The following is a 26,514-nucleotide window of genomic DNA, read 5'->3' as shown; positions in this document are numbered from 1 at the left end:
GTAATCATAGCAGTAGTAGCAGCACAACAGCAGAAGTAGTAGTAATCTTAGCAATAGTAATAGCAGTAGTAGTAATTATAGCAGCAGGAGTAGTAATCATAGCGGTAGTAGTAGTAGTAATAGCAGGAGTAGTAATCATAGCGGTAGTAGCAGCACAGCAGCCGTAGCAGTAGTAATCATAACGACAGTCACAGCAGTGGTAGCCGAAGTAAGAGGCAGAAGGGGGATCTGAGCCCTCGTCTTCCTCACTCCAAGCTCAGTTTTCTCCACAATACCGACCCCCCAGCTCCCATACAAAGGCCTATGCTAGGACTCTGGGTTCAAGCCCCAGGAGGGTGTTTCTTGGAAGGTGAGCTTCCTAAGTGGGTGGTGACTCCTGGGGACCAGAGAAGAGAGCCAGGCCTCGAGGAGAGAAGGGCCACAAAGTCAGTCTTGCAGATTGCTGACCCCGTCTCTCATTCATGCATCCCTTCAGCAAACGTGTGTGTTGTGGGCAGAGCCTTTCACTGGGCACCAGAAGAGAGGCAAAGTTTAGAGGAGAGGGTCCCTGCCCTCATGGAGCTCACCATCTAGCGGGGTACAAGCAGAGAGAGCGAGAGAGCGAGGGAGCGCTCTCCTATGCAATCTAATGCTGTAGATCCTGATGCGAAGGGAGGCATCAGAGAAGGCTCCTTGGAGGAGGTGGCATCTGAGCTGTTATCAGTAGTGTCCTTCTCTACCCCATGCCCCATCTCCTGCAGGGCACTATGTGGGCGTGACTTTGCATTTACAGGCAGACACGGGGTCCTGGGGAGAGAGGGGTGCCCTCAGCCTTAGGGGTGCCCGCTTAGGGCTCCTGGGGTATGTGGGCACACCCGTCTCTCTGTCCCTCGGTTCGCCGCCTGGTTCCCTGCTCCCGTCTGCAGCGACGGCCGCCCAACACCCCTCCGCTGGCTACTCTCCTTCCACCTTGTTCTGCAATCCCATTTACAGACTAACAGCCCCTCTCTGACCTGCCCCCACCGGCTCCATAAATCTCGCGCTGGCATTAAAAAGCCGGACCTGGGCCCACTTCCTCCTAGCGCCGTCTTCCTGCAGCACGGGCCCATCCATCTCTGTCAGGAGCCCACAGCTTCTGTAAACACCTGCCCCTCCCCAGCCCCCCTCTTCATTACAGCCAGGGAGGGCTGGCTCCATCATCCCCCTGGCCACTGCAGCTACACGGCTGGGTGGGGGGCACCTTGCTCCATCCACACCCCTGCCTGGGAGCCTGCGAGGGGAGCGGGCTTCTCTTGAGCCTATCGAAAGGGCCCTCTGACCCTGACAACCCCCTTCTCCTTCACGGCAAATGTGCCAGGCACCGTCAGCCGGGCAGGGGCTATCCTGGGCTGTTCACGCCTCTGGTCCTCCCTCTTACCCCATTCTCCTCCCCATCTTGGGGAACAGATGAAAAAACTGGCCTGGGACATATACCAGAGTCTAGAAGAAAACACTGGCCTTGGCATCAGTCAAATAGGCGGTCAACAAGCCTTTAGTGAGCGACTCCCACGTGCCAGGCACTGTGCAAAGTGCTGGGGATAGAAAGAAAGGCAAAAACCCTGTGCCTGCCCTCGGGGGTTGCCATTCCCCTGGGGTCAGACGGTCTGGCCTTAGATCCTGCTCTCCCCTCCTTCCTCTATGGGAGTCTCTGCTCCCCCAACTGTCAAAGGAAGGGGGTAGACTTCCTGGCCTCTGGGGGCCCTTCCAGCCCTTGGGATGGGGGCTACAATCCCAGGAACGCCAATAATTTGTCTAGAGCACAAGGTTGGGAGTCAGGGAGACTAACTCAAATCCAGCCTCAGAATCTTACCAGATAAGGGACACTGGGCATGTCACTTAATCGTGCCCAGCCTCAGTTTCCCCATCTGTAAAGTGGAGAAAATAACGTCCCCAGAACTCACAAAGATACCGTGGGGCTCCAATGAGGATTTGGCAAGCCTTGGATTATCACAAAGATGTCAGACACTGGGCCACACACGTCCTTCCCACGCCCCACTGGCAGATAAGGGCTCAGGCGGATTGCTTATCTGGTGCGAAGCCTTGGACTTGGGACCTCCTCGGTCCCCAGCGAGGGTGACCCTCCCCTCAGCCCGTTTCTTCTCCTCCCTCCCTATGCGGAAGTCTTCCTCCGGCCTCTCCCGGCCTGCAGGCTGGGTCCTCAGAGCCAAGTGGTCCTGGTTATGGAGCGGATGTGGCTAGTGTGGCAGCCACAGCTCCCCGACCCACGGGGCATTCGTTCTGCCCTCGTTTTGGCGGGTTCTGGGGCTCAGGCTTACACTTGAACTTAGAAAACCACACCTGGCTTGAAGCCAGAAGATCCAGGTTCAGATATGGACTCTGTCCCTTCTGACCTGTGGGTCCCTAGCAGGGCCGTCCTAGCAGATTCCAGGGTTCCGCCCTGCTCTAATCCTAGGACCTCCTGGAGGGCAGGGAGGGTTTCTGTTCTGTCTCTGTCACTGTGCCTGGGGGGCAGGGACGGGGACTGGACCCCGGATTCACCCGAAAAGGAACTCCCAGATGGAGAAACATCTTCTACTAATACAGGTTGTTTAGAGAAGTCAGTGACTTACCCAGGGTCAGCGGCAGGCCTGGAACGCAGGCCTTCCTGTCGACGTCCCCTGGCTATTTCTGACCCGGCCCACAGTTAGGACTTGGTAAATGCATGCCGAACAAGTGATTTCATGAATGAATGAGGGAGTGCGCTGGCACGGCAGGGGAGAGGGTGTTGGATCTGAGACCTGAGTTTGAATCTAGCCTCTGACCCTTACTAGCTGGCTGGGCAAGTGCCCCAACTCCTCTGAGCCTCAGTTTCCTCACCTGCAAAACCAGGAGGAGGAGGCTCACCAGAGACAATGACCAGGGAACCACTCTGCCGATGTCGCCTAACACTGTTGATTCCATTTAAACACTCACGCGCCAGGCCCCAGGACGGCAGAGCCAGCACCCGCCCGGGGCTCCCACGTCCACGCGGTGTGCCCAGCCCGGAACGTCCTCCACACCTCACCGCAGGACTGAAGGATTGGCGGGTGCGGGTGGCATGGTTGGGAAAGGAAGGGAAAACAGGAACAAACAGGCCCTCCCGCTCCCCATCGCGGACATCTCTCAATGCGCCTCTTATTTATTCCTGACCCATGACCCTTTTATTTTTCCCCCTTTTAAAACCTGGCCACGGCCCCGTGCTGGCCGCCTGCGGTAAACACGGCCCCCGGGATTTATCCTCCAGCCCATTAACCTCCGCTCCCTGGCTCACCAATCATTTCTGCGCACTACCACCGGAGCCTGGAGGGAGGCTGGGGCGGCCCGGCCCTTCAGCAGGAGCGGGCCCGGGGAGGCAGTGGGCACCAGGGCCTGGGCAGGGAGGCATGACACTCCTAGCCTATAACTGGGCCCCCAGGCCCAGGCAGACTCAGATTCCTCCCCTCCTGCCCCGGTCAGACACTTCTGGGGTGGGACCAGACCAGGGCATCTCGGCATCAGCCACGCTCTCGCCCCACCTGAACCCATCACCCGGGACCCCTCAGGGAGCCTGCTGGGGCCACAATCTTTCAGACTCCTCGGCCTGAGCGCCTCTGCCCTAGGCTGCAAGAAAGGCCCAGATGCCTCGGCTGGCCTAGACTGGGGTCGAGCCTGGAATGTCCTCCAGCCCAAACCTCGAGGGAAACACACCCGGACGACCCGGGAGAGGACAGTGAGCAGCGTGTGGTGGGGGCAGCGTGTGGGGGGGCAGCGGGAGGGGGGGCAGCGTGTGGTGGGGGCAGTGTGTGGGGGGCAGCGTGAGGGATTTGGAGCAAAGTCGATGGGTGACCTTGGACTAGCCGGCTCCCAGGCCTGAGCCTCAGTCTCCTTGTTTGTGAAAGCGGCCTGTCCGGGTCTGTGCACACAGCAGGGGCTGATGGGGGCGGGGCAGCGGAGACGCCGAGAGAGGAAGGGGCAGTGAGAGAAGGGTGGACGGACGTGGACGGAGGCAGAGGGATCCCAAAGGGGAAGGACCCCAGAGGCCAAAGGAGAGTTACTAAGAGCCGCTGGACCTGCGCTTACATTGGTCCAGGGAACTGCCTGTCTGCAGATGGGCCCCTAGAGCACTTGCCCGAGGGCAGGGTAGGACCTGAACCCCAGGTCTTCCAGGGGCACTACGCCCTGGCGGCCTCCAGAGTAATACTAGCGAGCATTCTTGGAACACTTCAGGGTCTGGTTTACAAAATGCTTGGAGGAAGGGAACGTGCATTTATTAAGCACCTACTGTGTGCGAAACACTTCACATACATTAGCTGATTTCACGCTCACAACAACCCTGGGAGGGAGGTGGTATTATTATCCCCATTTTATTAATGAGGAAACTGATGAACCAGACAGTCAAGTGACTTCCCAGGGTCACCCAGCTAGTGGGGTTCTGGATCTGGATCAGAACTCAGGACTTCTGTAGTCCACGGCCGGTGCTCTGAGATCCACCATGGCACCAGCAATCCCAGACAGCATTAGCTTGGATACCCCCAAGGATGGGGAGCTCACTACCTACTGAGGCAGCCTCTCCCAACTACCCTTGTTGGGGATTTTGGGGGGCTGAAATCTGCTTCTCTACCACACTCCCCTCTGCGGTCCCCAGAACAAGTCTGACCCTTCCTTCATGGGAAGAACCTTTGGACACCTGAAGGCTCCTCCCATCCCCCCAAGCATCCCCAACACCCAAGTGTCTCTTTTCAGTCTCTCAACTGGTCCTCAAACAGGGGAGGAAGAGAGGAAAAACAGGGGCAGGGGAGTGAGACAAGCCAACCACCGAGGACGGGCCAGGCACGGGTGGAGGAGGGGACCCCAGGGAGCCCCAGAAACAAAGCAAGGTCACACTCACCGCCGCCGCCTCCGAGCAGGGAGCTGTTAGCTGAAAGAGAAGGACACGAGGTCAGTGAGAGGCATCGGACCGCGGGCCGGCCCCCTCCCGCGGGGAGTCCAGCCGGGCAGACACGCCAGGCCCAGGGTCCTTGGGCACAAGAGGCGCCAGGTGGCGAAGGAGGAGCCAGCAGGCTGCGGAGACCTGAGTCCGACGTCCCGGCTGGCCAAGGACGAGGGCTCCTGGGCGAAGGGACGTGGCCAGCTAGGGACGACGGCAGGACGGGCCAGGAGGAGAAGGCCCAGAGAGTTCACTCCTGCACCCAGCCGGGGGTGGGAGGCTGCGGCCTTCCAGGTCCTTGGGTGTGGCCAAGTTTTATAGAACAAACCCTTTTAGTAGGGGATTTGTTCTGTGAAGTGTGGATTCAGTCAAAGGGCCGCACTTGAGGACCTGGAGGGCCGCGTGGCCTCCAGGCTGCAGGTTCCCCACCCCTGCCTAGACCCAAGTCAAACCGAGGCGGGGGCAGTGAGGACCCCGGGGGCACATTAACCACACAGCCTAGGGACTCAGACCGTGGGGTCCTTCCCAAGCTCTGCCTTGTGAGGCTCCCAGCCTGCCGGCCCTCTTCTCCCTCACTGCCACTCCCCTGCCTTCTCCCAGGAGTTTCCTGTCTCCTGGGCCCCCCACCCTGGCACTGCCTGCCACGGCTGCAGGCTGAGTTCTGCCCACTGCCCCCTTCGCCTCTTCCCAGGGCCCTGAACCCAGCTGGAGCCAAGTGTCCCTCCCCAACCGCCATCAAATCTGCCTGGCATCAAAGGTCTGGTTAAGAGTTCAGGTAACGCAATGCAACACGACACTCAGTCTAGAAAATACAGCACGACACACGTTTATTCAGCAGCCACTGCATGCAGAGCTGGAGAGAGTTTAGACCATGCCTGGCCCCTGTCTTCAGAAAGCTCACAGTCTAGTGGGAGATAAGAGGCCTGCCCTGACAACAATAATATATAATTTCACATGATGATGATGCATCGGAGGGCGATAAAATGAAGTTCTGCCTGATGGAGGAGGAGAAGGCTGGCTGGAAAGCTCAGGGAGGCTTCCTGGAGGAGGGGGCATCTGGCTTAGGCTTGGGTTAGGCACAGACACACACATGTACATGTGCACACATACATGCACATACACATATACACATCAGGAACGGATGATGGCACTGTGCCAGGTGTGGAATGATGGGCAATGTGGTTGGCATCGCCCCCTTTGTACCCTATTGTCCATGACGTACCTGGTTCCCCCATCCCATCATACCCTGGCCTATAGCCGATGCATAGATTGTTTCCCAGCACTAACAAAACCTCCTGATCCGTCCAGGACACAGAGGGAAGGGGGATTTCACGGTCGTTGCATGGGCTAGACGCAGACTGTTAATATGGAGTGAAGGTGGGGGCATGCAGCTCGAGCCGGGGTGCTCCTCCCGGCCTGACCAGGTTATCGGAGGTGGCCCAGGAACACAACAGGATGGACCATGGGGCTTGGACCTCCCCCGACATCCTCCGTGGATAAGCTCCTCAGGCCCCCAGAGGATCTTGGGGCCCAGGGACCCATGTAAACTTTCTCTGCTCCTTCCATTAAATGACTGCACCCTAATGCTGAGTGTTCTGGATACATCCTTTTCTTTTCCTCTTTTTTTTTTTCTTGGGTGAGGCAGTTGGGGTTAAGTGACTTGCCCAGGGTCACACAGCTAGTGAGTGTTATGTGTCTAAGGCTGGATTTGAACTCAGGTTCTCCTGACTCCAGGACAGTGCTTTATCCACTGTACCACCTAGCTGCCCCTGATACGTCCTTTCCTGAAACCCAGGATGGGGTTTTCTTGGCTGGATAAAGACCGGGCGCTGGGTGGGCAGAGATGCCAGTATGGCAGACACCCACTGCCCCTATCTCTGCTGGGGGCAGACTTCTGAGGGGATGGGGAGGTCGCAATGGCAGCCTGAACTCCTGCAGAGTCAGTGCCCTGGCACCCTGAACGTGACCCATTCGAGGGAAACCATCCCCCCAGACACGGCTACATTTTGGGGGTCTCGGAAGCCAGGGAGGTGATTCCCCATGAAAGCAATGTCCAAGTGGGCCACCCCCAATCCTCCACTCATCCCCTTTCCTTCAGCTCTCCCCCCTCCTCCCATCTCTGAATCCAATCGCCCACCCGGCTGGCAGGCTGAGCCGGAGCTGAGAGACCTTCAGTTTCCAGAGCGAGACCTGCCAATCTCCCTGACGCGCCTAATCGGCTGCCCCTTCCTTCTCCTGCCCGAATGGCCAGATGAATTGAGGCTGTCTGTCTGCGCAGGCCTCCCCAGCTCCCGGGGGGCGGCCCAGGCTCTGGGGCCCCCCAGCTCCAGGCCTGGCATCCTCGGCATCCCCGAGCTCCCAGCCCGCGTCCCTGGGGCAGGAGGGCCCCCCAAGCAGCCCCGGGCTGGCCCGGGTGAGGGGTCGGCGCCCCGGAGCTCCTGCTGGGTCTGGAGTTCAGAGCGGCCTCAGGTGGGCGCTAACGCTAACGGCCGATAAAGATCAGAGGGAGAGTCTGAGCTCAGCCAGCCCCCCCAGCAGGCTGCCAGCCAGGCAGGCACGGAGACCCAAAGGACCCCGCCGGGCAGCCTGATGGGCGGCCGGATAAGGAGGCTCCCAGAGGTTCCCACCGGGGGAGGAGGGGGAGGGCCGCCTCCCCGCCCCCTCCTTTTACGGGTGGGAAACCTGCAGCCTCTGGAGGAGGCCCTCCGGCCTTCACGGAATCACCCAATTTGGCAGGCTGCCCGGTGGGGTGGGGGTGGGGACCTCAGCTGCCGGCCGGGCCAACCCACACCCACTACAAGGTGCCTAAGCTTGGAGACCTCGAAGGATGGGCAGCTCACTACCTCACCTGTCCCCGACCCGGCGCAGCCCATGCCCCTCATCACGACACGGAGCTCCGATCTGCCTCTCGGCCACGCCCGGCTGCTCCTAGCTCAGCATGCTGGGGCCACGGCGCAAGGCGGATCCTTCTTCCGTGGGCACCAGCACTTACTGAGTGCCTGCTGTGTGCCAGTCACTGCAGTAGAGACTCTGCCTTCCAGGAGCTTCCGGTCCTTCGGGTGAGGTGGCGAGTCCAAAGAGAAGCAAAGATCATGTGAGAGACAAAACCCCAAGAATTAGGGGGAGCAGGAAAGGCCTGGAGGGGTACACGGGAGCCAGACACTGCACGGGGTCGAGGTGCTTAGGGAGGGCACACCAGGCATGAGGCACTGCTTGGGCAAAGGCATGGAGATGGGAAATTGAACGCCACATTTGGGGAACAGTAAGTGGGAGCACTTGGCTCGAACGCAGAGGAAGTAAAGGAATAATCCTGAGCCTCGGTCTCCCATTCTGTAGCATGGGGCCTGGGCAGCTGATCTCTACAGGACTTCCTAAGTGGACACTCTGCACCTATGACCCACGTTTTTACTGCATATGCTCTAAGGGCTGCACCTTCCAAAGGCGGGGCCGATGGGGGAGGGGCTGGGGAGGATGCTGGCGGGGAAGGGGGAGGGGGCTGCCGGGCCATCGGGGGCCTCCAAGCCAGGCCTGGTCTCTCGGAGCTGACAGATCCTCGCACTGGGAGTAATTAATTCCACGGCTGAAAACCCAGGGCTGCGAGTTACCACGTTACTTGGGAGATTAATACAAGGAGCTAATTAAGATGGAGAGAGAGAGAACAGCTCAGGCCTCCCTGAGTAAGGGAGGGGGCTGTGGGGGAGGGGAGGGAGGCAGGGACACAGAGGGAGGAAAGATGAGGGAGAGATGGACAGAGAGAGAGACAGAGACCGGCAGAGAGACAGAGACAGAGACATAGAGACAGAGAGAGAGGCAGAGAGACAGAGACGGAGAGGGAGAGGGAGAGACAGAGACAGAGACAGAGGGAGAGACAGGGAGACAGAGACAAAGAGGGAGAGACAGAGAGAGACAGAGAGGGAGAGACAGAGACAGAGGGAGAGACAGAGACAGAGAGAGAGACAGAGACCGGCAGAGAGACAGAGACAGAGACACAGAAAGACAGAGAGAGAGGCAGAGAGACAGAGACGGAGAGGGAGAGACAGAGACAGAGACAGAGGGAGAGACAGGGAGACAGAGACAAAGAGGGAGAGACAGAGAGAGACAGAGAGGGAGAGACAGAGAGGGACAGAGAGGGAGAGACAGAGAGACAGAGACAGAGGGAGAGACAGAGACAGAGAGAGAGATAGAGACAGAGAGACAGAGACAGAGGGAGAGACAGAGACAGAGAGACAGAGAGAGGAGAGACAGAGACAGAGACAGAGAGACAGAAATAGAGACAGAGAGACACAGACAAAGAGGAAGACAGAGACAGAAATAAGAGACTGAGGAAGAGAGACAGCGACAGAGAGAGACAGAAGCAGAGCCAGGGGGCTCTGGGAACCATTTGTTTCCAGCCAGGGGGGGCTCAGTTCCCTTTCTGCGGGCAGGGGGATTGCTCTCCAGGCCCCCCCATTCACACACCCACCTCACACACACGTGCACACACACAGCTTCAAGGCAAGGACACCTGCCACATAAGGCCTTTTTAGAGCCCCCGGAGCCCCACCATCCAGGGGTCCTCCTGGCCTCTCCCCTCCCCCACACACCCCAGCCCCTCATGCTTCTAGGATGAGAGGCTCCCTTCGGGCCTTCCCCCGTGGGACTCGAGCCCCCTTTCTTGGCAGCTTTCTCGGGCCGCCCCCTCCTCATTCTCCACTCCAGCTGGTCACCTCCGAGGCTCAGTCCAGCTTTTGCCTCCTCCCAGAGGCCTCTGCTGATTTTTACGTTCACTTCTCTTTACCAAGGGCCATTTCCCCCTCAGACCGTGAGCCCTCGGGGGTCAGGATGGAATTGGTTATGTCCCTCCCCAGTGCCTAGGCCAGTGCCTGGCACGTGGCGGGTGTCGCAGCAAGCCTGGCTGAACTAACGTGGGATAGCTGGGCGTTCTCGGGGCGGCCCAAGGCCAGGGGTCCAGGAGAGCAGGGCCGCGCTCCCCACAGGCTATCAAAGCTTGCCCTCTGCCAGCCCTTCCCCACCTCTCTCCCCATCACGTCTCTCTCTTAATTAACACTGGCCGCAAATGAGCTGGCACTGGTTCAGATGCAGGAAGGCGTGCCAACGGGCTGGCAGCTGGCCTCCTGGAGGAGGGGGGTGGTGAGGCCCACCCGGCCGCGCTCTCCGGCGGGGCTGGGGCTCAAGGACACACCGACCCTCAGCCTGTGTCCACCTCAGGCTTCTCAGAGCCCCCCACTGGAAGGAGAGAGGGGAGCAAAGGCGTGGTTACAGCCCCCTCCCCCAGCTGCTGCCAAGGTGCCAGCCACAGGCGGCTTGTCCGGACAGAGCCTGAGCCAAACAGGCCCCTGCTCTGGGGCCTCTCCCTTCAAAGCATCCCAACCCCTGAAGACTGGGAACCAGAGAGAAACTGGCACCTTCTGTTGGCCACCAAGAGGGGGAAGGGGAGGGTCAGGAAACACTGAAGTTTAGAGTGAGGGATGTCAAGGCTGGGAGAGGCCGCAGAACAGGGGATGGCAGAGCTGGGAGGGGCCTTAGGACAGGGGATGTCAGAGCTGGGAGGGGCCTTAGGACAGGGGATGTCAGAGCTGGGAGGGGCCTTAGGACAGGGGATGTCAGAGCTGGGAGGGGATTTTGGACATGGAATGGCAGAGCCGGGAGGGGCTTTAGAACACGGAATGTCAGAGCTGGGAGGGGCCTTAGAACATGGAATGTCAGAGCTGGGAGGGGCCTTAGGACAGGGGATGGCAGAGCTGGGAGGGGCCTTGGGACAGGGGATGGCAGAGCTGGGAGGGGCCTTGGGACAGGGGATGTCAGAGCTGGGAGGGGGCCTTGGGACAGGGGATGGCAGAGCTGGGAGGGGCCTTGGGACAGGGGATGTCAGAGCTGGGAGGGGCCTTGGGACAGGGGATGTCAGAGCTGGGAGGGGCCTTAGAACACGGAATGTCAGAGCTGGGAGGGGCTTTAGAACATGGAATGTCAGAGCTGGGAGGGGCCTTAGGACAGAGGATGTCAGAGCTGGGAGGGGCCTTAGGACAGGGGATGGCTGAGCTGGGAGGGGTCTCAGAACACCTTTTCTCAGTTTGTTTCCTCATCTGTCAAATGACGAGGCTGGCCCTGGCGGCCTTAAGTCTCCAGCCCTGGGTCCGTGAGGCTCTGATGGCCAGTTCCTTGGTCCAGGCATAGGTGGACTTTTTCTCCTGGGGAGGGATCCAGTCCTGGGATCCAGCTGCCCCAAACCTGGTGAGGTTTCAGGGGATCACAGACCTTGGCGGCTCAGAGGGCTCTGGTCCATCCCCTTAATTTTACAGATGAGGAAACTGAGGCCCAGAGAGGCTAAGTGAACGTGCCCAGGGTTACACAGCTGCTGTCTGAGACTAGATTTGAACTCAGGTTTTCCTGACACCGAACCACAGCACTCCTGTTCCACACTGCCTCTAAATGGGTCTGTCTGTCTGTCTGTGCGTCCCCCTTCCTCCCCACCTCTGTCCCTGTGTCTCCCCCTCCACGTCAGTCTCTCTCTGGCGCCTACCTCGTCCTCAGTGCACACATACACTCCAAAGCTCGGCCCTCCTTGGTCCACCCTGCCCTGAACGTGGCCTCACGTGAGTCTGGAAGCCCGGTGCTGGCTGTGTCACCCCAAGAAGGCCACTTAACTCCCTGGTGCTCCTGCCTCAGTCTCCCCACCTGTTAAAACGAGGGAGTTGGGCTACACTGACTTGGCGCCCCGGCCGGCTCTGGACCTACCAACCTCTGCCACCGTCCAGGCGGCCCGAGCGGCCTCCCCCATCCTGCCACCCGTCCATTCTTCAGAGCTCACTTCTATCTCTGACCCCCAGGCTCGCCCCTTCCCCCCCTGAGCCCCTCACTCCAGCCTCAGGGCTCTGGGAGACCAAGGCCCAGCTGGACACTCAGGACACCGAGGCCAGGCGACCTCTGGAAGGAGAACGACCCCCCCTCCCCACCCGCCACGGTGAGCTGAGCTGCCCACGGACCATCCCGCTGTCCCTTCTCCTCCAGAAATGCTGCTGTGGTTGTTCGCTGATGAGGGAATAAATCCTTCTGGGGCAGGCGTGCGCCTGGGGGGGTGTTTGTGGGCAGTACCCGGCACCAAGGTGCCCTGGGCCGGGGAGGGAGCGGAGAGCGGGAGCCCAGTGACCCAAGGAAATCGCTGAGACAGGTTAGCGGAGGAGGGTAGCAGCCAGGGCACGGAGCAGAGGACGGGCTTGGGGAGTAACCCAACCCAGATACTTTGGACCTGCTCTTCCAGGGCCCAGCATCCTGACGGGGGCCGCCCTTCAGAGGCTGACCCTGGAAACTGGACACTAGTCGCGATGAGACCAGATGGCCACGGCTTGGAACACGTCTGGAATGCCTCTCTGGGGCCGGCAACTGAGAGCCCTGAACTTGCAATCAGCGGACCCGGGTTCAAATCTTGACTCCACTCCCTACTGGCTGTGGGACTGGGGGCCTAGGGACCTGTGGGGTCCTTCCCAGCTCGGACACTCAGTACCCTGCACTCACAGCATCGGGATCCCGGAAGCTCAGAGGAAGGAGGGGCTTCCTCCAATCTGTACTTGGACTCAGAGCCCCTTGGTGAAGTCCAAGCCTCTGCACCAAAGCCTCCAAGGAGGGGGAAGCTACCAGCTTCTGGGAGGGGCCTCTCCACTCTGGGACAGCACTGGTTCTTGAAGACAGCCGTCACGTTCCCCTCCCTTCTCATCTCTAGGCCTGACGTCCCCAGCGCCTTCAGTCTTGGGTCATGAACTCCATGCCTCATCAACCTTTCCACTCTGATGCCCTCCAGCTGCTCGGTCAGTAAGGCAAGAAGCATCTATTAAGTGCCTACTGTATGCCAGGCACTGTGCCAAGAACCAGTGATACAAAGAAAGGCAAAAATACAGTCCTGGTTCTCACACAACTCCCAGCCTAATGGGAAGGACGGCATGGCAGTCAGTTAACAGGCATCTATTAAGTGCCTACTGTATGCCAGGCACTGTGCCAAGAACGTTTGATACAAAGAAAGGCAAAAATATAGTCCTGGTTCTCATAGAACTCCCAGCCTAATGAGAAGGACAGTCAGTTAACAGGAATATATTAAACACCTACTATATGCCAGGCAGTGAAAATACAAAGTAAGGCAAAATACTGCCCATACCCTCAAGGTGCTCACAGTCTCACGGGAGAGACAACAGGTAAACAGCTGGTGCCAATCAGCTAGAGACGAGATTAGTCGGGAAGGCCCGAGCAGGAGGAGCTGCCTGTGGAAGGGGAGACTTTAACTGGGACCCTCACCAAGTTAGCAAAGGGAGGGTTGTGTGAGCGATATGCCGGGCAAAGAGTAATAACTGTTTGTTGACTGACTCACTGATTGCCTGGCTTCCTGACGAGCTTGGAGCGCTCTAAATCTCTCCATGATTTTTGAAGGAATTGCGGCCAGCTTCTCTCCCCTCCCCCTCCAATACTTTCAAAGGTGACTGTTTGAGCCCAAATATAAGAGTTGACATTTAGCGCAGTGAATTTTATCTGGTTCCGCCTTCCTTCCAGTCTCGTCTGGATTCCGTCACTCGGCCTCATGGAGAAAGAGCCTCAATAATTACTGTATTATTATACGCTCTCATAATGTATTGTCTGCAGAAGGCCCCTGTCCTAACATGGGTGACCTGGGGACTGGAGAGGGGGCCCCGAGGGGTCCCAGGAGCCTGCCACAACATCTGGGGCCCTGAATGACCCCCTCACATCTGCCTTTACCCCAGCACTCCACTCCAGCCTGGCCTGAGACGCCCACCTTGGGTACGATACAGTGGTCCTTGCTCTAGAAAGCCCGGGGTGGGGGGCTCTCACTCCACCCCTGCCCTCATCGTCCCCCCAGCCAATCAGCCAACAGGACTCGCGGAGGCCGCCTCCCCAAGTCTGGCGCAGTCACCCTCGGCTCTGGTCTCACCGTGCCCCTCGCTCCCCCCTGGATGAATGTGAATGGCATCGACAGCTCCCCACCTGAGCTCCGGGCCTCCGGGCCTCCGGGCCTCCGGGCCTCCCTCTCCAATCCATCCTGCCCGGTGCCGGGTCAATCCTGTTAATACACCGCTCAGCTCCCATCGCTGTCCTGCTCAAATACTGACAACTGCTCCCAAGTGCCCACAGGACCCAGCCCTGTTCACTTCAGCAAACATTTATTGAGTAGCCAGTGTGCTCCAGGCCTCTGCCTCTAATCCGTCATGGTGATACGGAGGTGATCCCAGGTTTCCAAAAGGAGGCCAGTGGAGCCCAAGCTGGGGGGAGGTGAAGGGGATCGAGGAAGATGGGGAGTCCAGCCCCTGAGGAGGGGTCTGGCCTAGGGCAGAGAGGCCCCAAGAGCTGCCACCATCACCAAAGGGAAGGAGGCAAGGCTTCATCCTGTAGGCCCTAGGGAGCCACTGAAGGTATGTGAGCAGAGGAGTCATGAGCCAAGTGAGCGATTAAGAAAACAGGCTCCCACCCTTTGCTCCGTGGCCAGCCACAGAACCTGGACGAGGTGAAGCTCGGCCTACTGTCTGGGCTGGGCCCAGTCTGGGCCCTCTCTTGTGGGGGGTGGGGGATTCTCAAAGGCTCGAGACTGGCAAAGGCCTAGCTCTGTCATTCCCAGCTCCACCTGAGCCCGTCCAAGGCCAGATCTCTCCTCCCTCAGCTCCTCTGGGAACAGGCCCCTTGTGGTCTGGGCCTCGGGTCCAAACTGCTGTGTTCCCCGCCACTCACACAGAAGGATTCGGAGCAAAGAAAGCATTTTAAATACTTTTTTAAGACACTGGAGACCTGGAGAACAACCGAACGGTGCCTGCCCTCGGGATGCTTGCATTCTACCGAGGATCCAACGTGGCGGCCCGGCTCGGCCTACTCACTACCAGGTGCCTTGCCTCTCCAGGCAGCCATTTCTTTCTTCATCTGCAAAGCGAGGGCTAGGCCAGATGAGGGGATCCTAACCTTTGTTGGTGTCAGTGAAGCCTAGAGACCCCTCCTCAGAATAGGGCTTTCGAATACTTGAAGGAAATGCTGAATTTCAGTTAAAAGTTAGTGAAAATGAAGATGTGATTTTTTTTTACCCCCATCCAAGGTCACAGATCCCCTGAAATCTATCCATGGATCCCCAAAGTTAAGAACCCTTGGGGAGATAAGGTCTTTGTTCAAAATCCCATCATGCTTTGATCTGGTCCAACCTCCCCCCTTCTACAGAGCACAGACCCGATGGAGGTCAAGTGACTTGCCCAGGGTCACACAGCAAGGCAGAGGCAGAACTAGAATTAGAACCCAGAGCTCTCCTGACCTGAGAATTTCTGTGCATTAAAGTCCCTCCTTCTGAGGCACCAGGGTGTGCATTCAGCTCTGGCTTTGAGGCTTAATTATTATCCTTTCTGAACCGACATTTTCCCTAAAAGCTCTAAGGTACTTTGCAATTCTCACCACCCCCTCCCCAGTCCCTTCAAATGACTCAGCACTCCAAGAATCAGTAGTTGGCTTTCCTCTCCTGGCCTAGATTAGGCCTTCTCAGTAGTAACATCAGCATAGCCATTAGCATCTCTAAAACCTAATTACCTTGTGAGGACTCTGCCCCAGCCAGACTGGGTCTGGTCTCAATTCCTATAAGGTTTTTACAGAGAGGTTTGGTTTATTTGGGGGAGGGGGCAGGGGCGGGCACAAGGTAGACAGTAGGAGGCACAAAGCTGAGGCCTTGTCATCGGGTGACATCAGAAGGAAGGCCACTCAGAGAGGCCAAGAGGAGACAAACCAGGTAGGGACAGCTCCTGGATGCTGGGTGGAGCCTGCCAGGCAGGAAGAGGGAGGGAAAGGGGCCAAGAGAGGCCCTTCAAGAGGGGCTTTTGAGAGTATGGTACGGAGCAGGCTCCAGGAAGATGAAGGACCCCCGAAGCGCTCTTTGAGGAAGACTGTGAGGAAGAGAAGGGCAGACAGCACCCCAGCACCAGGACAACAATCCTTGTACTTCCTACTTCCCATAACACGGCTGGGGCTGGCCGTCTCGAAGAAAGCGCTTTGTGGACCTTAAATGACTACAGAAATGGCAGTGATTAATCATTAACATTACACATATGTATGTATGTTTGTGTGTGTGTGTGTGTGTGTGTGTGTGTGTGTGTGTGTAATAGTAAATACCACCTAGCCCTAAATGCCAGTTATAATTACAATTTATTATTACAGATAGGGCCTGAAGCTGTGATTTCATTGATACAGGAACCCCCCGGGTGAGTTAAGTCTCTTCACCAGTATAGGTCGGCACCTTCTCTGTAAGTTATGGTCAGAATTTCTTAGAGTAATGACTTGCCCAGCCTCACACAGCCAGTACGTGTCGGAGAAGGGGCTCAAACCCAGGTCTTCCCGGATTTACAGACAGCGTTCTACCCATCACACCATGTTGCATTCCTCATATTATATTAAGGCAAACATTTGTTATTATTACTGTCATTATCTATTGCAATGATTCTTAAGATCTCACTGATATGAGAATCTTCCGTCCAATCAGTGCTGACGGCAGCCCCTCCATGCCTTCTCACCCGCGTGACTCCTGTCTGTGCCCTTCTAAGGGTCCTCCACTGAGGATGCACCCCATCCGCACATGCTAGAAGCCTCCCCCAGGTCTTTTCACACGTGGTGGGCCGGCAGAGCACTCGGGCTGCCCATCTGTCGCCCCGCACTCTTGCCACATGATCAAGCAGGCCCCCTCATCTCCTGATGGACCATTTCTTCAAGGTCGTCCCTTCTGTCTTCCAAGAACTAAAAAATCCAGAGGAAGCGATAAGAATGACAGCACCTAAGTGCTTTAGATGGATAATCTTGTCTTTACACGGATGACGGGCCTCACTGCAGCCCTGGGAGCTAAGCCCTACCCAGATTATCATTCTCATTTCACCACTGGGGGAACCGAGGCTCAGGAGGGGCAGTGACTGGCCCAGGGAGGGAAGGATCCGAACCCGGGTCTGGCTCAAGGCTGGGCCTGCGGAAGGGGCAAGCGCTTCCTTCGGAGGGGGATCAGAGCACAGGCTGCCAAGCCCAAAGCTGCCTAAAGAGGATTTTGTCAAATCTCAGATTAAAACTGCACAAGGCGCCTTGGCTGGCCCCGCGGCTCCTGACCCCAGAAGGGCTGGCCATTCGCAGAGCCCGGCCATGCCTGCCAGAGACAGTGGGGGAAAGGGTGGAGGGAAGAAAGGGCATTTCTGGGGGCTGGGAAGCCTGCTGGGCAGACGTCTCTGCGACGTCTCTGCTGCTGTCTCTGTAACATAGGCCCAATCTCACCGAGGCTGACACCCTCAGCAGCGCTGGTCGAGACTGCAGGTTTGGCCTCTTGGGGAGGCAAACTGGTACCATGGAAAAGAGGCCAAAGGACTTCCTGGGCCTCAGTTTCCTCACCTGTAAAATGAGGCCCTTACTTAGCTCATGTGTTGTTGCTCGAGATAAAACACTCACTAAGCGCAGTGGAAATACGAAGGCCCTGTGTACGTCTTGTCAGTCATCAGGATTATTCCCTCTCAGCCCCTCCTCCACAGACTGCCTGATCGATCTGCCCAAGGTACAGGTCTGACAACGGCACCTGCCTCACTCTGAAGCCACCCATGGCTCCCCACAGGCCAGTGAATAAATTCCCGCCTCCTTGGCTTGAGTTAAATCTTTCCCAATTGGATTCTGACCAAACGAGATGATTTCAGGCTCCCCTCCCCCTCCCGAAGCTTTCCCACCTCCACACCCTTGCTGTTCCCTTTGTTCCCCTCCCAGTCTTAGGTCCTTGCCTGTGGATATCCTACCCACCCTTCCTGGAGGTGACAAAGGCAGGGAGCCTTTGACGGATGGAGCAGATCAAAGACTGACCACACCTCTCTCCTGCTTCTCCAAGAAGAGGCTCCCGGCTCCTCTATGGTTGGATTAGCTTCCCGGCCTCCATGTTGTTGGGAAAAGGAGGGAGAGAGAAGAGGGACCCTGAGACAAACCAGGGGAACGGAGTCTCCTGGCTCTTGGCTGGGTCACCCTCTAGGGTCTCCAGAACCCAAGGGGCCTCTCACTGTAAAAAAGGAGAAACTGAGGCCCAGAGAGGGTACTTGATCCATTCTGAAATGACGGATGGTCTGGACTGAGCGTCCAGGTGTGGCTTCACTCCCCTCGACCAGGCCAAAGCAAGGACCCCGGGGAGGAGGGAGGCTGTACCAGCCGCACACTCGGCGCCCTCTCTGTAGCGATCAACAACCAACCAGCATTTATTAAGCATCTACTATGTGCCAGGCTCTGAGCTAGGCCCAGGTGATACAAATACAGTGAGGGAAAGATCCCTCTTCTGAAGGAGCTTACACTCTAACCCGGGATGACAGCTAGTGAAGGAACTGAATATGAATGAATAAAAAATGCATTTATTTATCACTTACTGTATATCAGCAAGTGAGCCATTTCCGGCCCTCAAGGAGATTACATTTTAATGGAATAATTCCACAATTGTAATGTTGGGGAGCTATGGAGCACAGTGAATAGAGGGCTGGGCCTGGAGTCAGGAAGACCTGAGTTCAAATCTGGGCTTTTAGACGCTTACTAGTTGAGTGACCCTGAGCAAGTCACTTCACCCTGTCTGCCTCAGTTTCCTCCTCTGTAAAATGAGCTAGAGAAGGAAATGGAGAACCAGTCCAGTGTCTCTGCCAAGAAAACCCCAAACGGGGTCATGGAGAGTCAGACAGGCCTAAAACATTGAACAACAAAAACTGTAATATTACATCTCAGTAACCTACCAAGCAGAGCTGATTAAGTGGGGGGGAGAGGGGAGGGCTTCCCAGGTACAGGCATGCTCTGCAAATGGCCAGGAAATGCCCTGGGTGCCAGAGCCTGGAGTGACCAGTGGCCATTTCACTGGTTTTGGAATTCACTCTGGCCCTCATCACCGCTCAGGCCACAGCCTCTTCATCGGCGTCCCTGCCTCGAGTCTCCAAATTCTAATCTGGCCTCCACACGGCTGCCAAAGTGATTTTCAGCTGCTCAGCCACCACGGTCACTCCCCCACTCAATAAACTTTCAAGCACGCTGCTTCGGCTTCGCAAGCCCTCGTCTGAACTTACCCTCCTGCCCTCTCTGATCCGGCCAGCCTTTTGGCTTCTCGCACAGCACCGCATCTCCACACCTTTGGAATAAGCCGTGCTCCTGTCCAGCTCAGAGAATTCCTCAGCTCACTTGAGCACCACCTTCTACACGACCCCCTTCTCATCCCAGCCACTGGGAGGGCCATGGTGCCTTCTTTAGCATTTAGTTCAAGTATACTGATTCTGTATACATACATGGGTCCGTGGGGTCTCCCCCTGCAGAATGTAAGCTCTTTGAGGTCAGGGAGGGGCAAGCGACTGCATTTTTTGCCTGAGAGCAGATATTGTTTCGCCTGTGTTTTTGTACGCAGGGTGCCCAGCCCAGCCTTACAACCCATACAGATGTGAGCTCCCTTTTTCTGAGATAGTCACAATGCAGAAGAAAAAGAACCATTACTGTATGTAATCTACAGAGAGGGAGGGGGATGTAGATGCAGTTGGCTGCCCAGGTGGAGGACCTGGGTTCCAATCCTGCACTTACAAGCCGCTTCTATCTGAGCCTTCGTGTTCTCATCTACCAAATGGGCATGGCCGCCTCTGAGGTGCCCACTTGCCAGGTTGCCTGTCTATAAGCCGGCAGCCACCTGCCAGGTGCGATTATTTTCTCTCTCACTGGCGGTTTCCCCGGGAGAGGAGGCAGGTGGCCATGGGGACGCGGCCTCCAGGAGCAGCCCCTGACCCACAGCCCCGCAGCCCCCAGCCCTGCCCATCTGCTGCTCCCTCCAAGGCAGAGGCGTTGATGGGCCTGCCATTGGTATGCAGAGCCACTGCCCAGGCTCCTTCCAAGCCCCCGTCTTTATGCTCTGACGCCTGTTTTAAGAATCCCTCCTTGGCATCAGGCGTTGCGGTTGCCAGGCAACCACATCACAGACATCCTCCCTCAACAGTCCCAGCCCCTCCCCTCCCTCCTCCCCAGCTCCCTCCTCCCCTCCCCTCCCCTCCCGCTGCTGGTTTATGGCCGGCCTCAGATCAGTTTCATTTGTCACTAGCAAGCTCCTGCCCCCCTCCTCCAGCCCTTCCCGCTCGCTCCACCTGGGGGGCCCCCCAGACACAGGGCTCGTGGACCTCTGACCAAGGGCTCCAGGCTTTTCCGAAGCCCAAGGTGTGAGCCCTGGGCTCTTTAAGGCTCCCTGAGGAAGGGGGGGGGTCCCTGGGGACCGCAGGGCTGGAAAGTGCATCTGCCTCCATCCCGGCCTTGCTGTCCTGCTCAGACTACAGCTTCACATCAGAGACAGGCTCCGTCAGCTGGTCAGCTCATCACCAGCAGGAGAGCGGCTCTTATGGAGAGAGAAAAGGAAAATTGGCAGGGTGGGTGGGGTGGGCACTGCATCTCGAGTCAGGCAGCTGGATTTCCAAAAGAAACTAGAGAGAGAGAGAGGCGGGTGAGGGAAGGGCAGGGGCTGTTAGCTTCCCAAAATTTCAAGCCAGAGATCATCGAGGTCGTGCCTTTCTTCTCTCACATGAGAGAGCCGGTGTGTACAGAGGGCAAATGCCTTCCCTAGAGTCATGCAGATGGTAAGAAAGTCAGGAGTCCCAATCACATGGGACTCCAAATCCAGCGTGGTTACGGTGGGGACCGGGGCCAGGGACCCCGCCACTTCCTGAAGATTTAAATCAAGGAACGGGTCGATCTTAAATTGCCTGTTTAGATTTCTCTGCTAGGATGCTGATGCCGCCATCCTGGCAGAGCCGGCGCTTGGGGGCAGGGAACGTACAGAGGGCAGGAATGCAGGACGCTTCAATCCCTCTTTGTAACTGGGCCTATTTTTAATAGCACAGAATACCACTCTCTGAAGCACATTCACTTTGAGATAAGTCAAGTCACATATGTCCCAGGGTAGGCTCACAATGCCCCAGCGAACAGCAAACCCAGGGATGGAATTAAAAACCAGACGCAGGTCCCACTAAGGTCTTTGTTTGCATACTAGGAGTCTCTGAGGTTATATTTATTTTATCTAAAAGGCAGGTGCCCCAACATCTCTAGTTCCATAGAAGAGAAACATCTGTGTTTGTCGAGAGGTGGAGAAAGCCACTCCCATCGCCCCAGACCGGGTCTTTCCTGGCCTGCCACAGATGCTAGACCAGGGGTGGGGAACCTTCGGCTTTGAGGCCACATGTGGCCCTCTAGGTCCTCAAGTGCAGCCTTTTGGCTCCCCACTCCTATAGTTAGACCCAACTTCCCAGGGCTCCCTTCAGCTCTGGGGGAGTTCAGGAAGACAGCCCCACCCATCTCTAATTCCCACAGTGATTTCACCACTTCTTTTCCAGAGGATGGATTTTGACAAGAGGATGAGGGTCCTGGTAGGATGTAAGGACCTAAAAAGGGGGAGGGATGTTCTAAAAAAAGGATCAGGGAGGGAATCTTCAGTGTGATATAATGGAAAGGACTCCAGATTTAGAAACAGAGGCCTTGGGTTCAAATCCATTTCTGCCTCTTATGACCTCTATGACCTTGGGTTCAACATAATTAGACATTTAATAGAAACAAGTATAAAGAACTAAACACAAGTCCAAAAAATTCAATTACAGTGGAGAAGGCCAGAAGTCTTCCTCAGATGCCTGATCACAGCACAGAGTTGGGAGTGAACAGCATCCTTGAAGGCTATGCTGGTGGTACATAAGCCTCAGCAGGTTCTACCAGGTTGAAAAGGATCAAAGTAATATCCTGGTAAGAGGTTGTGCCTGCTGGCCAAGAGTGGGCCTACCTAAGTATGAGAAGGCTTGTTATCTGGAGGTTGGCTGATGAGCAAAGAATCTGTTGGCCATCACAACCCAAGGCACAAAGAGCAATCCAAAATGGCCCTCTGTCCTGCATGGCGTCTGTATATTTCCACCTGGAGAAGGATGGAAGGGCTGAAAAGTGGGGAAAGTCTATAGACTGTCAATACACATTAACTGCCAGTACTCTAAGTGGGAGGTCCTTGGCCAATGACCAATGAGTTGACATTATTGGAGGCACCAGACCATGCCTGTATCGACATTCTTCCGATAAATGAAATCAAGAGCTACAAGGGAGATGCAGACAAACAGAAAGAAGACAAATAAAGGAGTTGGCAGGGTTGGTTTCATCACGGACCCAAAGACAAGGAATCCTTGGCCATTTCACTTTGCAGGGATTGGGATGGGTAGAAGATGGAAGGTACCAGCTACTTAGGAGCAACGCCTAGTTGCCTAAGACAGAGAGACAGAGAAATTCTATGGAGAGGTCGACAAGATGGCCCACATCAACAAACACTGTCCCAGGATCTCTGGGTTGAAAACGGCCCTGGTGCCATTTGTTTCAAGCCGTTCCTAAGGAAAAAAAATCAGCTAAAAGAGAACCCTGACAAGTTGGGTGACTCTGATGTGGGTTTGAAGATTCCCAATGAGAAGGGACTGGCAACCTCTCGAGGCTATCCACCCTACTTTGGAACAGCCCCAACTGTTTGGAAAGGTTTCCTCTTGGCATCTTCAACCCTCTTTCATACACACCTCTTCAAATACTTGGAGACAGCCAAGTTGTGCCCCCTGAGCTCTCTCCTCTCTAGCCTAAATATCGCCTCATTCTTTCACCTGGTGATCTTACATCATGAACTTTTGGCCCCTAGTACGGGGGAAAGGGAGGGGGGGGGGGGGGGGGGGGGGTATGTTTTAACACAGAGGAGATGAACCGGTGACTGATAAAAGAAAAATTTCTGGACCAATTGTCTATATTCATCAATTCATTACAGCAAGTTATAAAAATCAAGGCTAACTTAGAAGAAAGGATAAAGATGAGAGGATTCTGCAATTCTAAGAGCTCCTACCTAACCTAGCTGCTGATGGCCCTAAATGGGAAACAGATAAAGGACAAGACATTGGCGTGGATTATCATTATTTCCTACTGAATTCTGATGTGTGAAACCATCACTATAATACAGACATTTCTTAAAAAGCACATTTATATGATGCTTTTAAGGTTTGCAAGGCACTTTACTCATTTGCTCCTCACTGCCATTCTGTGACGGAGGTCCTAAGATTATTTATAGAAATGGGAACTGAGGCACAGAAAGGTTGAGTGACTTGTCTAGGGTCACCCAGACAGGAAGGATCTGAGGCTGGATTTGAACTCAAGTCTTCCTGATTCCAACCCCAATGATCTGTTCACTGTACCACGTACTATCCCTGAACCAAAACCACCCCAGTTATCAGGCACATAACCAAGGTACCAATGAGAGGGAGAGAGAGAAGCGAGGGAGGGAGGGAGGGAGGGAGGGAGGGAGAGAGAGAGAGAGAGAGAGAGAGAGAGAGAGAGAGAGAGAGAGAGAGAGAAGAGAGAAAGAGGAGACAGAGAGAGATTGAGAGAGAGAGAAGAGAGAGAGAGAGAGAGAGAGAGAGAATGAATAGCTAATGGCAATGACACTTTAGAATATAAGACTCAATTCTGAAATTTAAGGAGGAAGATGGTCGAGGATTATGAGCCAAACTCCCTCACCAAACAGTGAAGAACAGCGCTATAAGAGAAAACAAATCACCAGAAAACTAGAAACCAAAACAAAGCCAGATTGTGCCCAAGAATATTTACAGATAAGAAAAGGGGGAAAAGTGAAGCAGATCCGTCCATGTTCCCCTAACAAGCTGTCCTCACTGGTGCTGGGATTACAACATTGGGACTCAGTCCCTGATAGGTCCTAAGAAGGCAGAAATGGTACCGACGAAGGTGGGACAAACCGCCATACCACACTGCTGGAGGCGGCATCATTCTGAAAGTGCTGAGAGGTCCAAAAAGACTGTGAGGCTAAAGTACCGGGCTGATTCTCCTAAGACCAAATTCAATCAATTAATCAATCAATGTTTATTAAGTGCCTACTATGTTAATGTTTATTAAGTGCCTACTGTGTGTCAGGCACTGGGGACACAAAAGGAGGCAAAAGACAGTTCCTGCCCTAAAGGAACTTATATTCTAATGCGGATCAATGTAAAGTCTCATCCTTCGGTTCAAAAAATCAATTCCATAAGTACAAGCTGGGAAAGGCAGGGTTAGTCAGCAGCTTGTCTGAGAAAGATCTGTGGGTTTCAGTGGACCACTGATATGAAATAGGATGGCAATGTGATGTGGAAACCAAAAAACCCTAAAGTGATGATGGGTTGTGTCAGGAGAGGAACATTTCCAGGAAGAAGGAGGTTCAAGTTCCTCCGTATTCTCTCTTGGTCTGACCCCACCTGGAATATTGCATTAGGTCCTGAGTGCTGTGTTTTAGGAGAGACATTGACGGGCTGGAAGGTATCTGGTGGAAGGCTGGACTAGAGAGCCAATGACATGCCTTCCAGCTCTGATATTCCATGATCTGAAACTTGGAAAAGATGGCCTAAAAAAAGTGATCAAGGGCACTAATCAATGACTGATCAATAGTGACTAAACCAAATTTTTCTTCTTGTCCTTATGGAATCTTTAAGAAAACGGTCCACATATAAACAGTGGGTTTCCTTGATGAAAATATGAGATGAGAACAGGCAGGCTTTCCCATTTATTTTAAATAGCAGCTCACACCTTCATAGTCACCCAAGTGACTGAATGACGTAGAGAATATAAGATCCAACTGTATTTATTATTTGTTGATTACAACTAACTCCATAGACAAAATGGCGCCCAAAGGGCCCTTCTTCAATGAGGAATCCCTCATGCCTGTGCCACGTCCAGCTAGATTCCTTGATTCCAACAGACTGAGTTCTTTGAAGACAGGGACTGTTTCTGCCTTTCTCTGAATGCCTGAGACTTAGCACCGTGCCAGGCACACAGCAGCCACTTAATAAACGCTTGTGGACTTGATGCGACAGATACGAGCCCCGGGGATAACTTTTGTTCAGCAATTCTTTGCTTATCAACAAAAGGCAAAATGAATGCTCAATGTCGGCGGTGCTCACCCTGGTCACGGAATCGAAATCGAATGGAATTTGTCGTACATCCCCACGGATGGTGAAGTCCTTCAGCTGCCCCTGCTTTCAGGAGGCACCGTGTGGATGCCACCAAGCTCCAGAAGACGATGGAGCCTCTTCCGTTGAGACCTACGACCCTTCCGAAGAGATTGAGTAGCAGCCTCTGGGAGAAAAGCTAAATGAACAAGGTTCACATTGAGGCTTTGCCCACTGAGCCGCTCATCAGTCTGGGACGGGCTCTGCGGGCGCACCAGCTGGGTCCAGAACGGAGCCGGAGGAAGAGGGCAGGATGGACCGCATTTGGGGAACAGTGTGGAATCTTCAGCGGTGCCGAGCTGCTCCCTGAGACAAAAGCTCATTTGGCTAACACCAACAGTTGCCTCGCGATGTGAGATGGCTGTGAGTCATGGCCCCCCCACAAGCTCCGGAGAAGCTAAACCATGGGGGACCCAAAAGGCAACGGAGAGACGGGAGTGCGTCGAGCTAAGTAGGCTAGAAGACATTATAGATGACGTGCACAGGAAATGCCTTCCAAGATGGCATCCCGAACCTGGATGACCAGAAAGTGAAGCGGGCTGCTCACATCACCCAGAGAAGACGACACATACATGTGCGCATGCACATACGTACACACACATACACATATGTAAGCACGAAGGAAACAGACACACAGAGGTTTGGGGAGATGGGCATTAGCAACTGGGGGGATCTAGAAAGGCCCCGTAAAAGGTGGTGCCTGACTGATCCTCACGGTGCCCCCATCCTCCACCCCTAGCCGGACTCCCACCCCTTCTGCCTTCTCTGAGCACCCCAGCCACCCACCCATGCTCCCATCCTCATCTGATCTCCTCCGATAATTATCTCTTGGGCTGTTCATTTGACAATCTGATCATGACTGTCTTGGACCTGGCTTTTCCTTTGTTGCCTTCTACAGTTATTTAAAATATTTTATTGTTATTTAAATGGGAAAGCAATCTGCAAGCTCCCCAGTGAAATCTAGCTTATTTTACATTCTGCCTTTTCAATGCCCAGCCGGGCTCACTCGCTGTCCATCTGCAGCCTCTGCTTCAGCTTCATGGGCGGGCATTCGATGGCACCCCTGATGTGGGCAGGGCAGGGGCATCCTGCCCCTTCTTGGGTTGCCCTGGGGAGGCTGAGCTTGGATCTCATAGAGAAGGCCCTTGATGAGGGTGCTGTCCACGCTCAACGGCTGCTTCTGGCCCCCACCTCAGCCCATCTTTTGAATACCAACGTCCTTCTGGTGAAGATCAAGGCTGCGAATGATGGAAGACTAAAATCCCCAGAGGAGACACACGCAGGTGACCCAAAGGGCAACAGAGAAACACAGGATGGGTATCAGGAGGCTGAACATGTGACCCAGGCTAAGTCACGGGCAGGAAGGGGCGTGAAAGGACACACGGGAGGAAGGGAGAGATGATGGATGGATGGCCTGGGTGTGGCACCCACAGAATACTGGCTGACACGGGCGTGGAAGGCCTCCAGCATGCTGGGGCGGTGAATCTGCCAGACAGTGACCCCAGGAGGGCATCCCAGGTGATGAAGGACCTCCAGGTCACACCAGATAAGGCCCAGCTGAAGACCTAGCACTGTTTAGCTTGGAGATGAGAA

At 55.3% G+C, this 26,514-nt stretch overlaps 1 protein-coding gene across 1 annotated transcript in view; it reads right to left on the bottom strand.

Annotated features, from left to right (window-relative positions):
* Positions 1-26,514, bottom strand: part of MACROD1 (mono-ADP ribosylhydrolase 1) — a 208,649-nt gene that overhangs the window by 17,651 nt on the left and 164,484 nt on the right. The window contains exon 4 of the mRNA XM_027855993.1: positions 4,865-4,894. Coding sequence (XP_027711794.1) covers positions 4,865-4,894 — 30 coding nt within the window. The remainder of the gene's footprint in view (positions 1-4,864; positions 4,895-26,514) is intronic.

This window comes from Vombatus ursinus, unplaced genomic scaffold, assembly GCF_900497805.2.
Source record: "Vombatus ursinus unplaced genomic scaffold, bare-nosed wombat genome assembly UNPS02011369.1, whole genome shotgun sequence".
Taxonomy (NCBI): Eukaryota; Metazoa; Chordata; class Mammalia; order Diprotodontia; family Vombatidae; genus Vombatus; species Vombatus ursinus.
The sequence above is the reverse complement of the archived record's forward strand: the minus strand, read 5'-3'. Positions and strand labels throughout refer to the sequence as shown.